This window comes from Balaenoptera ricei, chromosome 1, assembly GCF_028023285.1.
Source record: "Balaenoptera ricei isolate mBalRic1 chromosome 1, mBalRic1.hap2, whole genome shotgun sequence".
NCBI classification, from domain to species: domain Eukaryota; kingdom Metazoa; phylum Chordata; class Mammalia; order Artiodactyla; family Balaenopteridae; genus Balaenoptera; species Balaenoptera ricei.
The window spans coordinates 60546122-60562217 of NC_082639.1; the positions used below are offsets into that span (position 1 = coordinate 60546122).

The window sequence follows — 16096 nt, forward strand, 5'->3', positions numbered from 1 at the left end:
CACCGAGCTGATCTCCCTGTGCTATGCGGCTGCTTCCCACTAGCTATCACTTTTACATTTGGTAGTGTATATATGTACATGCCACTCTCTCACTAGTTTTTATTTTTAAAAATCACTCGTACTTTCATGACCACTTGCTGAGTACATGACCACAAACCATAGATAGAAACCTCTTTCATTCAATTCTACCAAATTTTCTTAGTGTATTATATGTGTATGACACTGTGCTAGACTTTTTTTGAGAAACAAATAATCTGTTACTGGGTTTTCCACATACATTGATTTCTGCCGCCACCAATGCATACATACAGAGTCACACAGCCATGTATGTCTGGTACCCATTGACACGACCACCCCTGCATGTGCGGGCCTCAAAGGATTTAGAAATTAATTTCTCAGGGTTCACTAATAAAAAGAGAAAATATTTCCTGAGTGTGTATTTTATGGCAGGTATTGTGCTAAGTTCTTTACTTACAGTATTTCATGAAATACTCAGAGAAACTGCATGAGGCAGGAATTACTAGTATCCTCACTACAAATACAAAGAAACTAAGGCCTGTGGAAAAGTGATATGACTTGTCTATGCAAAAGGAAAAGCTTTTGCCTAAGAGCTATTATTCACAGCTGGATACTGTGTTTCACCACTTCTGGATTCTAACCAGTTGAAGCTGTTAAGGATCATAAATCATGAGTTACCCGGATCAGGGTCAGACTGAACTTGACTGAATTAGATTCTTCCCTGACCCATGAATGATGGGACTTGATTTACCTACTTGTACACAGACCTGTGAACTTATTCCAACCTCTCCATAATGCAAATTTTTCATCTTTAATGAGCATGATCATCATGACCTCCTGTCACCACCCCCTTTTGGCACTGATTTTTCCCCCCCCCCGCAGTGCACTACTAAGTGAATTTCTTCTGAGTGTGAACAGGGAGTGTTCCCTTGCCTGGCAGTAAATAAAATCAGCTTTGATTTTTGAGCTCTGATCCTTGTTTTATTTTTTGATACCCAAGATAATATGTCTAATAAGTGACAAGACTGGGACACAAATCCATTCTGACTAACTTAAATCCCAAATGCTTAATTTCTGTGTTCACTTGTTAACTAAATTATGGGAATAAATTGCATTCAAGCCAGCTAGTTCCAAGATATAAAAAAAGGGAAGTTGATTCTACAATATTACTCCAGCTAATTCTAATTCATTCTTCCCTTTACAATGGTGAGATCATCATCCTTGAGGGTTCCTTCCTATTACAGTAAAACAATGAAATGAATGGTAATAACAGTGTAATAATATTAACATCAATGACAACTTAAATATAGCTAGTGCTTACTCTGTGCCAGGCCCTCTTTCTTTCCCACCTATCTCAAACCAGACAATGAAATGTCTTGTTCCCTTGTGATAGCTTGAAAGTATACACATACAATTCCTTTCTATAGATTTGGGGTAAAGCAGGCTAAGTTTGGAGTGGTGGAGATTGTGGCAAACTGGAGAACTGTGCTCATTTGAAGACAGCAGCCATTACTCTGTTTCCATTATTGTCATGCAAGAATAAAGGCCCAGTATTTGCAGATCATCTTCTTTTTCAAAAGGCACCAAAAGTCTGGGTCATTATGTTGAGTTTACCACTTTTTAAAATACTATGTAAACCAACCAAAACACATCTGCAGGCTGAAATGAGTCCTGTCCGTAGCCTCTGCTACTGATGCACAGGCTGAGAGGCAAGAAAATAGAGTGGAACCATATTGTCTGCATTTAGGTACTAGTTTTCCTACTTTGTGTGGCCTTGGCAAGTTACTTAGCCTTTTTACGCCTCAATTTACTTATGTGTAAAATGGGTTTAAAATAATAGATATCTGCTAGAGTTATTATAAAGAAAAGAGTAGTTATTTTTATCTCTAAAATGCTTAGTAAAATACCTAGCATTTAATCAGTGTTTTTGTTGTTAATATTTTGCCCCCCTTATCTTCCCTTTCTTGGACCTGCCCTCTATACCCTTCTACCTGCCCATGCCAGTTATATGCACTCATTCCAAGGATATACATTATGAGCCTCTGACTATATGTGACACCTAAGTTGTATAAAAACAAACAAACAAAACCTTTTGTCATTCTCAATGGCTCATTTAAATGACAGGTGAATTAAGAAAGGATAAAAATGAACTACATTTATTTCAGCAAATTGAACAACTTATTAAATGGTATTGAACCATTTGGCTGAACTGATAAATTAACTTATATAATATTACGCAGTCACTAGCTAAATAATTTGGTTGGTGAATTTGAATATATGGCTTTTCCAAAAATTTTGTGTCACTTGACCTTTTAATATGTCTAACTAATGTATTTAATTTTCAGTTTATCTTTATTAGAAGAATTTGACTGTAGCTGTAATGAACTGGAGTCACTACCTTCTACTATTGGCTACCTTCACAGTCTTCGAACATTAGCAGTCGATGAGAATTTCCTTCCAGAATTACCCAGAGAAGTGAGGAATAAACTTGTTTCTATTAATTTCTTTTAATGAATCTGTTTTGGGATTAAATCTTAACAGGTGCAGTAGCAATGTAGCTTACGAGCTGAGCTGTGAATGTATACAGGAATTATTTATTTGTTAATCATTCTTTTTTAAATGACAAGTTATAAGTTCTTATATTTGACCCAGGAAATACATTTGATTTAAACACTGCTTCCAAAAATAGTAATAAAATATTATAAATTAGTTCATGCTAAGGAATGCAATTTTAACTAATCCAACTTACATATTTTGCTTTTAAAAGCAATCAATAAATTTTGAGATAACTATACTTCCAGTTCTAAGTGAAAGTTTTTAATATAAATAAGTTTTTTAAAGTATCATGTTGCATAATATTGTTTTAACTTCAGGATCCACCAAAATGGTCCATTAGCATTCATCTCTAAATGGGACTTTCATGTATTCATGTCAAGAAAACACTGTGAAGTTTCAATTTAACATTTTCTATTAAATGCTTTCATAATACAGGAGGAATAATTCATATATCATTATTTAGAGACAAAAGTTATGAATAAAAATAAAAATACCATTGTAACATGAAATAAAACTAACTTTGCAAAGGAAATATCAACAATATTTCATTTTTGAGCATATATGATCTATTATAAACATAGATTATTAGTACTTACGTGGATAGACAAAAACAATGTGATTTATGAAAACAATGAAGCTAACAAGTATTCTAATCATAAAATTAAGAAGAAAATTTTTCCTTCATAATATGTAAAAAAATATGAGATACACAGTCTTAATATCTAAAGGAATATATGTATTATAGACATATTTTAGAGTGAGATTATAAAAAATAAAACAATACACATATTGAGAGTCTTAAAAGTGATAAAGAAATTTATAAATTAAATTACTTTATAAATTATAAATGTTAGTATAAAAATAGTTTACACTGTGATTCTTTACTTTTTTTTTCTTTTGTTACCCATAGATTGGAAGCTGTAAGAATGTAACAGTTATGTCTCTACGCTCCAATAAACTGGAATTTCTTCCTGAAGAAATTGGACAGATGCAGAAACTAAGAGTCTTAAATTTGAGTGACAACAGGTATTTCTGCAATATTTCACAATCACATATTATTTTCTAAAAGCAAATTATTGTTTCTTATCAATAATTTTGAAAAATTTTTCTGTGTCTTATGAAATATATGGAATACAAATATTTATATAAGTATGCAAATATCCATTTAGAAAATGGCAGAAGCTAAATTGTTTTTAAACTGATATTTCAAAATTTTATTGTTTGATTATATAGAAACATATATTGTATATTAAAATTATGTAAAATTTATACACCCAAATTTATATACCAAAACCCTCCCATATGCAGAAAGCATAATATTATGAAAACATGGAAAAATAATTGTAGTGAAAATCTACAAAATTTATTAATAAAAATATGTACACAGTTATGTATGTATGCATACATATATGTTTTCATGTATATATTTATGTCTCCAGTAAATTAACTGAGCTATGTATATACTGTCCACACCACCAGAACACTGGTGAGAATATTGCCAAGAAGCTAGTACTCAAAAGTCATAAGGTTTGCACATTATAGTAAAGACAACCAAATGGTTATTTAGTCATGGTCAGAAAAGGATGAACAAAGAAAAGATAGGTCCTCTTCTTGTGACAAAGTTGTTATATTGGTGAATGGGTGAAAATGCAGTTCATCATTATTTCTACCACAGTTGTCCTCAAATAGGAAAGGATAAAAATCAATACTGACTAAAAATAACTTCTAAGAAGATGAAGTGATTGTGAATTAGAATAGAATACTTGAACTCTTTGTTTTCATTAAGTTTCAGTCAGATAAACGATAATATGAGAAGCTAAGAGACTGCAACAAAACTAACAAAGATTAGCTTTTATGGAATCACGGAGAATGTTCAGATTCTAAGGTTTCACTAAGTGTGGGAGTAGTCATTTGTTTGTTAGTTTGTCTAAGAAAAGACTACTAATGTGAATTTCAAAAATCATTCACTTAGTAGCTTAAAATATTCCATGTAAGAAATAAAATATTTTTTAGAAGGCTTTGGAATTTTTTTTTTAAACCAAGGTGACACGGAAGCTTCATAGCTTGGTGCATCAAGAGTAATTCATGTCAAATCAACCCCATTTTTTGTTTTGACTCTTAACAGACAAGATAATGAAGGAAATGCATTAAATGTTGTGCCCAACCTTCAGTAAGACATTTTTCAGAATTTTCTAATTATATTCTTGTGAATAAGATTAGAAACATCGTCATAGAGATACCATAGGAAGATGGATTCCAGTGGATTCAATTACAGTCCCCAGTGGAACCAAGCTCCATTATTGTCAACCTGGAGGGAGGGTTTTCATGGTGAGCTGGAAGTCTCTCCTAAATACTTGGCCTGCTCAAATTTTGTACATTAATAATTTACATGATGATATGGAAAATATGCTTATAAAATACTTTTAAATGACCCATAGTTAGGGCTACTAATGGAGTTATTCATCCAACAAATATAGCACATGTGAGTATGTACCATAGGACAGCCCATTGCTAAATGCCAATGCAAAAGATTTTAATAAGACATTGAGAATCTCATAATAGTAGGAGTTTAAAATACTTCATCTGGACAGAAATATAAGCTAGTTTGTCTTCTAATACAGTGATTGGAACATAGTATAGAGCCAAATTAATATTTTTAAATTGATGAATTAATCAATGAATCTTAACCTGAGATTAAAATCAACATTCAGTCAAAGCTGAGGCTAAAGTTGAACATCACTGTCGGAGAATAAACTGCTTGGATAAAAGATTAAATATTAAATGTTATCCAAAAGTCATGATTATTCCAATTTTATATTTAAAATGTAATAAATTTTAGAAGTTTGTCATTATAGTTCAGGAACAATGATTCTTTTACACTTTCAACTGTAAGATTGCTCCTGTGATCAATTTACCATACAGTTACGATACGAAATAAATGCTCACTTTCAATGATGGTCACTGGAAGAGCAAGGAAAAATGAGGGTAAATCCTTTTCTGACAGTTTCTTTCCATACTCTACATTTATGATTTGACTGATGATTTATCATGGATATTGAATATGATTTTGGAGAGTTTTCCTCTCATGTAATTTTTATGTGGCAGAACTGATATTCTACTTTTAATTCATCTCCACATGATGTAAAAACTTCTCCTCATAACACATTACTTCATAATTTCTGACTTAAATTAAATAACTAAAAATTAGAAAACTTTAGTGGGCAGTTTGGTTTAATGTTATAAATGCTAGTATAATAAATAATTCTATTAAAAATAATTGTGATATAATTTAATCTCTGTTTTTCTTTATATACTTATTTATGTTTTACAAGTATCTGTTAACTCAGAAAGGTTATTATATCCTTCCTAAAGTTACCTAGCTAATGCACACTCTGTTGATATGTTTCTTGGCTTGTCAATATCTTTTCATATTTATTAAATTATTTGATAGTGCTTAATTGCTTTTGCATATACAATTAACTGCTTCCACAATCCTTATTATTGTAACATTTTCCACTTCTGTTATCAAAATATATTTATTCATCATTTGGCTGATAGAATTCCAACATATTAAAGACTTTTAAGGAAATTTTCATTCCAAGTCATATCTAAAATATTTGTATTCGAAAGTAAACATGCAGAAAGTAACAATAAATTCATTGGTGTGCCTTGTTTGTATTATTTACTCTGTTGACTACTATGGTGGTAACCCATGTAATGACAATATATTGATCATACACAACTTCAGGGATATCATACAGTATGTTGAAGCAGGCAGTTGGTGATTTGGCCCTCCACAGGCTGAAGCCAAAGCTAAATAGAAAATTTTGATTGAATACCAAGGCTGATGCCAACTTCACTTATCTCAAAATGCTATTTTTAAAGATTCCCTCTTTGAATGTCTATTACACAATATATGAAGGGTGAAAGAACAAAAGGACACACTTTCAGGAGCTGTAAATTCCTTTTGAGGTAAGGTGGAAATGGCCTCTTGCCCTCATAGAGCCTACAATTTTATGGGGATAACAGACAGTAAAAAAATAACCACAAAACTAAACAAAAAATTACAAACTGTGATATGTTCCATGAAAGTGCTTTGAGACTAAACTGGGGAAAGAAATTTAAATGAGGAGTCAAGAAGAGCCTCTTTGAGGAACTGACATTTAAGCTGAGAGCTAAAGAATACGTGGAACTTTAGTTAAGTGAAGTATGGGAGAAAGAATATTCCAGACAGAAGAAAAGAGCTTGGCTAATCCTCAGAGTAGGCTGATAGAAGGCCAGTGGAACTAATGGGACTGTCAGGAAAAGAGTAACAAAGAAGCTCTGGAGAGGTTTTGGAGGACCAGATCTTATAAGGTCTGACAAGGCATGTTAACAATTTTCAATTTTATCCTAGCATTTGCAGAGTTGTAAACTTGAGATTTTCACTTTTAAAAGATTGCTCAGGCTACTCAATGGAGAAAGAAGTAGAGAGAAGAATGAAACAAATAAGTTATAGTATTTTTACAAAATCTTCATAAAAATGAAATTTATCCATCTTCACCTATGCTATTAGACTTTTCTTGTTTTTGCAGATTGAAGAATTTACCATTCTCATTTACCAAACTTAAGGAGCTTGCAGCTTTGTGGCTTTCTGACAATCAGGTAAAAATTTTTATTACCTGATTTATTTTGTTTGTTCAAATGAACTACAGTTGAAACTTTGAATTACTAACTTATTCCCAATAGGTACCTTTGACAATCACTGCAAAATATAGATTCTTTATCCCCTGGAGGAGAGATTTTTGTAAAGGTAATAATTCAAATAAGTATTTCATTGCTGTGGACAAACAGTACTATAGTTCTCACCCCTTTTAAATGCTTCAATCTAGCTTCCACTTCATTCTCAGAGATCTAATACACAAAATGATCATTTTTCTAGATGGTACATACATGTCCTCAGAGGATGTACTTTAATTATACCTCTGAAGGTAAAGAATAAGAAATCATTACCACAATTCCCACAAGAGGGAATTATTATCCTCCATGTTCCTTTTGTGTGTGTGTGTGTGTGCTTTTAATTATAATCAACTTAATTCTAAAACTTTATTCAAAGAATTTGTGATGTCTTTTGTTGCTATTACCAGTATCTTCTGTGAAATTGCTTTGATATTAATTCTTATACTTATGAAAATAGATTATAATTGAATTAGTAATTGAGTGTTAATGAATAATTTTATTAACTGGAAAATAAAAAGAAATAGTTGAAGACATCTGATTTGCCACCAGAAAAACGTGATAGACGATTTTGACATAGTTTATTTTTCTTCTTTTTACTTTTTTCTTGTAATCCTAAAATTTTAAAACATCCTATCCCAAAATATGAATTACCAAGTGAAAACAAATCATCTTGGATTTAGTTTGTTATGATTATTTTCTGAGCATAAAAACAGCATTACTGGTAAATGAATTGTTCAGACATAGGTATTGGGCTACTTTTGTAAAAAATTAAAATGAACCTCTACAAAGTGTGAGAATAATGTTTGTATTCCTACAGTCATTACAGCACTTTCTTCCATCCACTAAGTAAAAAATTAGATTGTCATTCAAATTCAAATCTTACCAATGGACTGTAGATTTTTCAAGTCATCAATATATCATTATAAATAAATCATTTCTGGAATCAATGTGAACTATGCTAATGGAACAGTCTTTTCTACAGTCTTGCATTGTAAAAAAAATCCCCTAATGTCATGATTTATTATTCTTGTGGGAGAATGAACAGAACAGTGGCTGCACCATTTAACTTTTATTTAGAACAGCGATTTAATGTTTCTGGCTTAGTTTCATGAGACAACTTGGTATCCCAAATCCCCTTTGTGCTTCACTCTTATTAATAAATGTCATGAAATAAGTGTATTTTAAAACATTAAATAATATGATTATTTTCAATATGTTTATATAAAAATAGTCTATAATATCAAAGTTCTAAAAAATACCTTCATAAATAGTATTTCTGAAATAAAATTAATAATAGAAAATTAAATGTTACCATCCATAGGTAAATATATTGTGATATATCAAATACAAGGATTGTTGCTTATGTGTATGTGGACCCTGTCTTTGGTTACAAAAATCTCTTAAAAATAAATGCTTATGTTTTAACCTAATTAAATTCATAGATGATCTTGTATAGTATAAATTTGATAGCAATTTCCATTTATTTTTTAGGGCAACAGTTCATGAAAATATAGGACTATACCAAAAGTTTACTTAGTTGAAACAGTTTGACACATTTTGGTCTCTTCAAGATCAAAACTGACATTACTCAATGAAGATGAATAGGTCTTGTACAAGAATATACTAAAGAAAAAGAAAATCTCATTATGAAAACCTTAGAATTTCAAAATATTCCTCTACAATAGTCTTATTTTATGTTATACTTTCTTATTTCATTACCTTTTTCCTTACTTTTCTTTAACTGTTCATTCAGCACAGTGAGGCCAGACTATTGACCTTTATGTTATATAAAAGAAATATTCTTTCTATTTCCAATCTTATTAACCTAATTTATGTCCTTTGCTTCCAGTCCAAAGCCCTTATCCCTTTACAAACTGAAGCCCATCCAGAAACAAAGCAAAGAGTATTGACTAACTACATGTTTCCACAGCAACCTCGTGGTGATGAAGGTAAACAGTCAGTAGAAATTTCTCCTATGCTTGTATGATTAGGAATAAAAGGGATTAATTTTATTCTAATCTCTGGCCAATACTGGCACATGGGCAAGACACATAATTACATGACACACATAAATCATTTGGGGATTAACTCTAAGCAGATATCTTATCTTCCATGCTATAATATTTTAAGTAAGATTTCAAAAACATAACTCTTCCTCTTTATATCTTTCATGAAAATAATGTTGACTTTTAGGAGCAACATCTTCTCTTGGTGGATTGCAAAACACAGGACTAGTTAACCGAATGTGATACCTAGCCAGTTGAAATGAGCTAAGAAGGGTCAGATCTTAAGGAAGATAAGTTGGTTTATTTCCTGCATTCACTAATTTTATGAACACAATTTAAACATTTAGTCCTGATCTCAGGCCCCGAATTATTTCATGTCAAGAGTCAGACATAAAGAGGTGACTTGCAAACGACTAATTTTTCAAGTTGAGTTTTCCTAAACAATGTCAGCAATTATGATAGGAATAATTTTTGAAAAACTTAAACCTTTTCCAATAATAAAATTTTCTCTCCTATGATCACATTACTCATAAAATTTTTAAGGAAGCTTTATCCTTTACCATTTGGAACTCAGCACAGGCCCTTAGCCCAAGCCAGCACAGGCTGTCATGCACGTTTACCACAGTCTAACAGTGATAGTAACTCTTGAAAGAGTAAACCCACTTTAATCCACCCAACCCATTTAAAAGAGACCAACTTTTAAAAGAAACTATTTGCTTATGTAGTTCTTATTTTCAGGATAATTATAATAAATGTCTTTAGTTTTTTTTACTTAAAAGGGGAAATGAATCATTTTGAGATATTTTAGGATATTTTTATTCAAATTTTGACTTACAGAAGTAGAAAAAGGAAAGATTGTTTCATATGTATTGTTCAGGCTTCAGTAAAATTGATCTTTTGAATTTATGAAAGAAAAGCCACTGTGTTTACATAGGGTATAATAAGAGTCTTAAATAAGGATTATGTTTTATTCATGCAACTTTACTTACATTTTCATTTTAATATCCCTAGATTAACAAAATATTTCATTTTGAAAGGATATAGGGGAAAATGAAAAGTGTCTCATATTTTCTGGCCATTTCTGAGATCTAGTCTGACAGATTAAATCCCTAAATTGTTCCAGGGAATGAGGTAGATCTAGTTAGGTAAGATGTGATGTTAAGGAATTAGCCTAGTTTGTTTCATTTTGTTTTCCTTTGAGGAAAGCAGAGTTGGTAACAGAAGAGTTTTCTTGAACTTTAAGCAAGTCACCCTTTGGTTTTTCAAGCAGAAGTGTAATGAGTGAATTTTCAGAATTCCTTGCAACATACAAAGTTTTATATAATAAAGGTTATCCTTTGGGAAGTGCTTTTATTGCATTTTCATGTGATCTTCACAGGATTGTTACAAAGAAGATATTACCATTAACCACCATGTAAATTAAAGATTGATAAGCCATTTCTTTTCCCTGTTAATTTGAGACACATTTAGATTAATTGAGACCTGAATGTTAAAGACTATTTTCCAAATGCTTTTTTACCATAAAACCAAGCACCACTACATTGCCCCCTACCAGACACACAAAAGAACAATGACAAGAAAGGTTGCAATCTTGGACAGTTTATTGCAAAACCAAAGTTATGTAGTACCTTTTATAACATCCTAATAGCATTTAGTGGTTACAGTTATGGACTCTATAATCACACAGTCATGGTATAGAATCCTGCATTGTCCATGGAGAAGCTGCATGGCTTTGAACAAGTTTCTTAAAACTCAGCTATAGTTTTCTCATTATTAAATTGAGGATTATATTACTTCTACCATTGTGCTGTTTTGAAGATTAAAAGAGATAATGGTTTAAAATACCTAATTCAGCTCTATTATCATAATTATGCTATGGACAGCCCATTCTCTACACTGGAAAACTTCTCAACCCCAGTATATAATTAATGTATACTTAAGAAAGCTGAATGTGAGTTAAGATATTAAAAGACTATGTAACAAATATGCAGGGAATATTTTCCCTCTTTTTCTTTCTTTCCTTCTTTCTTTCCTTTTCTTTCTTTCTTTCCCTCTTCTTTCTTTCTTTCTGTTTCTTTATTTTTCCTTTTCTTTTTTTATTTTTGTATTTGTTTTTAGTACCTATCACCATTTTTTGCATAGCGTACTAAGCTCTGTTAAATAACAATTTATGTTTTTTAAAAAAAGCAATAACACTTTGGAATCTAACTGTAGATTTCCAGTCAGACAGCGACAGCTTTAACCCTACACTGTGGGAAGAACAGAGACAACAACGCATGACTGTTGCCTTTGAATTTGAAGAAAAAAAGGAAGATGACGAAAATGCTGGGAAAGTTAAGGTGAACCTTTTAATTTTTGTTTCCTCTTTCTTCTCATTATTTTTATTTGTTCAGTGTTATTATTCAAATAGCCTTTGGGACTAATTGACTGACCTCTGCTAGAAGGTCAGATACATCTTAAAGTCTCATGGTGATACCTTTCATTATAGCAGAATGATGATTTTGGAAGCACTTTTGTGCTTCGGAATGAGACTAACATCCTGACTGGGCAAATTTCATATGCCACACCATCTTACAGAAGAGCAACATGAAAGAGATTCAAGCTGAGAGAAAGCCAAAAAAAAAAAAAATTAAAAATCAAACAAAAAAGTCTGGGTGATGGGCTTCACCTTATTACCTCTTTGAAACACTGAAATGTGTTTTTTTTTTTAATCACTGATCAAGGCAAGGCATCATGCAGACTGTGTGAAGCCAAATTACACATTTATGAAAGAACCAGTGGATTAATATATTACATTGGCATTAAAATCTCGGAAAGATTCTATGCCTCTGGAATATTTGAGAAGACTTTATGAGTTTTCTTAAGTGTGAGGACAAGTTTTAATGGAGGTGAGTGCCCAGTAGTAGGTGAAGTCCCTTAGGGAAAATTACTTAAAAATTTTCACCTTAAAGCATATTTTAAAAAATGCTTTACTAGCACTAATCTAAGTCAAGTAACAAGGTTGGAATTTTAAAATCTGTATTTTTACATTATATACATTTGAAAATAACAGAATTTATATGGACTATATCAACATCAGATCTTCATGTTATCATCATGGCAACATCTTGAATCTCTCATCAATTTTTTATGGTATTATTTTTGCACTTTTTCCATCATGGATACTAACAGCTCTCACCCTTAGTGACTAATTACCTAAGTAATTGTATATGCATCCTATTAATAGATCTGGACTGTGTGATGTGTTCTTTTCTATCCCCCCATTCCCACATTTTCTAAACTTTTTTCTTAAACCAGCATACTCTAGAACCTTACTGGAATTAGTCAGTAAGGTAATTGACAAAGCCTACCTATATCATTGTGGAGAAACCAAAATGGATTCCCAAATCAAAATGACAATTTTGTTAAAGATTTGGGCCTTAAAAAAATGTTTCTGAATGGTTGATTAGTGCTATCTAATAACCAAAGAGACATTTTTTAACTAAAAATAAACAAAAAAAGATCTTTAGAACATTTCAGTTCTTCTTGTAAGGATTTTATATGTTAAATCCAGAACCAATGGATGATGCATTCTATACTGGACCTCTGATTCATTCTTTTACTTCACTGAATGTCAAAAACTACATATTTCTTCCTAAAAAGAAACCTATATTCAAAGGCTCCAAGAAGAAAAGAGTGCATTTAATACTGGTATATGTCTCACTGAAAACATAAAATATAGCAAATGCAAACAGACATTTAGAAGCCCTGTTTGTGTGTTATGTGATCAAGTTTGATTTTAATTAGAGTAGGTTCATTATACTTTAGAGTACATTTTCTCTATGTTTATTTATATTTGATTTATTTTATATATTGGTGAAATAATATGTGTTTCCAAAATCTCAAACTACTTGGTTTTGACCAATTTGAGTATTTCCAATGCCATTGGCTATTGGACAAATTAGAACACAAACAAATGTCTAAATAAATCATCATGGAAGTATGATGAATGGAATATGCTGAAATCTTGCACTAAATTAATTATACTTTTCTGGCTCATTACATGTACATTAAATTTAGCACCATTTTACCTTTAATTTACATAAAATTTTAAAGGGAACCACTGACCTATGGCATCAACTTCCAAATAGACTAGAGTATAATGCCCTACTTATAATGTGTTTAGTGTATGAAAGTATGAAAATTTAGTTTAGTTTAGTTTAGTATGAAAGCTGCATTGTGTGAAGAAATTGTGACCCTTTAGCTTCATATGATATTGGTACTGTTTTATTACATAGAATTAAAACTAATTTTCTGATGGTTGTTTTAAATGCATTACCCAGAATGAAAAAAAAAAATCAAGAATAGAAAAATGATAAAGTGAAAGTTTTGCTACAGTGCTCCTCTTTCTCCCAGAAAATGGAGATTCCTTCTCCCACAGGATCACTCCTGCCAAGCCCCCTGGGAAAGGGGCCAGCGTGGGATTACTCTCCAACCTGCCAGACTGTCTGGCGATTGCTGCACACCATGGGCCAGGTGTGATCAGCAGATCCAAGATATACCCGTCCCCCAGAATGACCCACAGCTGGCATGGGGTTGTATAAGTGGCCTCCAGCAGGAAAGGAGCATGTGTACTCCATTGCCAGTTGCAGCACAATCCACCACTCTTCCCTCTCTAAGTGGCAGACAGGTAGGCCTAGGTGTTTGGGGTAGGAGAATCCCTTACGTAGAGGCAACCTTGGAACAGTGGTTTATGGGGTATGTTCTGCATGATTTGGGGTAAGAAATGTTGATCATATAGAAACCTTTCAATTGCCAGTGTTTGATCCCAGTTTAATTTTTTATTCATTGACATTGGCAATGGGGTGGGGAGAACTGAGTCATAGGGGGAGGGAACATTGATATGATGTGCCTACTGGTGGGATATCTGGCATGGTTTTTAAGTTGGGTGCTTCATTTTTATTTATGTTTTTATTTTTCAAGATTTTTATTTAAAGTGTGGGAATACCAATAGTTGGGCAGAATGTTGATGACACTACTGATGCAATCTAAATTGTCCCCAGACATACATGCATTTTTTTGTAATATCAATTCTGGGGGAGATTAAATAACTAAAACTTGATTCTAAAACAGCATGAGATTTGAATTGAAATTTGCTGAGAGTGGACTTTGAGCACAAAGATGGACATCTGTTGAAAAGCATCAATTTCCCTTTAATTTGAAGGCACAGATGATGAGAATTCCTGTAAGAGAAGATTGGCCTGGGAATTCTGGCAGATAAGGCTTCCTTATCTCAGTGGGTGGGTGTTGAAGAGTTTAATGAAAAAAAATCTTAATGGGATATGGAAGAACACTACATTTTTTGTAAACCTTATCCACATGTAATGGACTAAATTCTTATTCTGTGTCTTATATTCTTTCTACAATATATGGCAAGCTGAGAATCCTAACTAAAACTGCTATAGGTTTCCTTTCTATGTAAAATGTTCCAATTAATTCCTAGAAAAAGATATTTAACAATTAATAACCAAAGCATTAACTATTATTTCTCTTACTGGAATTTACAATCAAATTATAATTTAATAATTATATAAGAAAAGCATAGTTCTTTGTGAATTCAAGGTATCACTTCTAAATGCCCTAGCTATTAACATTATTTCTTTCTTCATTGCTAAATCCTTGGGAGTCTCCAACATCTTGCAACTACTATTTGCATTTACTGCACTTTCTTAAGATCTGAGATATATAGAATGTTGTGAAACACTTCTATTTTCTAAAATAAAATAACATTTCAGTAAAAATCTTGCATTTTAATAAAATGTACCTGTAAAATGAGCAAATACTTTATGGTGAGTGATAAACACAACATTTTGGTAAGAACATAATTGACAAATTTTTCCCACCTATTACATATATCCTGTATTAGTAAGGGAATATTTATAGCCTATATATTTAGCAATATAAAGAAACTAACTTTGTATTTGGGCATTACTGAACTATTAATATAATTGTGTTTATGATCATGGTTATTCACTTCTGAAGCACTTCACACATGCATTGAAAAATAGAGAGGCAAAACAATCTGTAAAAGTGTATAAAATATGCTTTTAGAGAGCTTATGAACATAATAGAATTATAAAATACTATGCTTTCATATTTTTAATTATAAAATATTATGTTAACTTCATGTCTTAAAAATTGAAATTATCTTACTTAATAAAATTCACACTTTAGATTTACGCTATTTCTTCCACAAGATTGTACAAATATATGCTGCACCTATACCAGAGAATAGCTCTGAGCCAGGTAACACTTGTGAAGCATAAGCTTTGGAGTTAGACCTGAGGTTGAATATGGACACTGATTCCTGTAGCTGTATGACCTTCGAGTAACTTACACCATCTGAGCCCCTGTTTTCCTTCTGTAAAATGGTAGCAGATGCTACAATGGGTTGTGAAATTTAAATGAGATTTAATTATAATTAATTATAGATTTTAATTAATATTATTAATTATAACTATTTATTTGTAAATAAATCATATGGTAAATAATAAAATAAGTATTGTTTATTATATAAATAACTAATAATAATTAGTTTTATATATTCCTATAAAACACTTTGCATGGTGCCTATCACATGGCAGATAATGAGTAAATGATAGTTATTGCTGCATACAACCTGAAAAAAATCCAGTTACAGGTATTATGGTTAGACATATATATAATAAAACTAGATTGCCAAAAGACTCCAGATTTAAAAAATACATAAGAATCTGATATTAGAAAGAGTATCTAATCTCTGCATAGAAATTATACAT

The 16096-nt window shown here is 31.7% G+C and overlaps 1 protein-coding gene across 1 annotated transcript in view; it reads left to right on the forward strand.

Moving 5' to 3' along the window:
* LRRC7 (leucine rich repeat containing 7) overlaps positions 1–16096 on the forward strand; it is a 496206-nt gene that overhangs the window by 379031 nt on the left and 101079 nt on the right. The window contains exons 12-17 of the mRNA XM_059899299.1: positions 2364–2493; positions 3485–3600; positions 7149–7218; positions 9143–9242; positions 11514–11638; positions 13720–13968. Of these exons, the coding sequence (XP_059755282.1) occupies positions 2364–2493; positions 3485–3600; positions 7149–7218; positions 9143–9242; positions 11514–11638; positions 13720–13968 (790 nt within the window). The remainder of the gene's footprint in view (positions 1–2363; positions 2494–3484; positions 3601–7148; positions 7219–9142; positions 9243–11513; positions 11639–13719; positions 13969–16096) is intronic.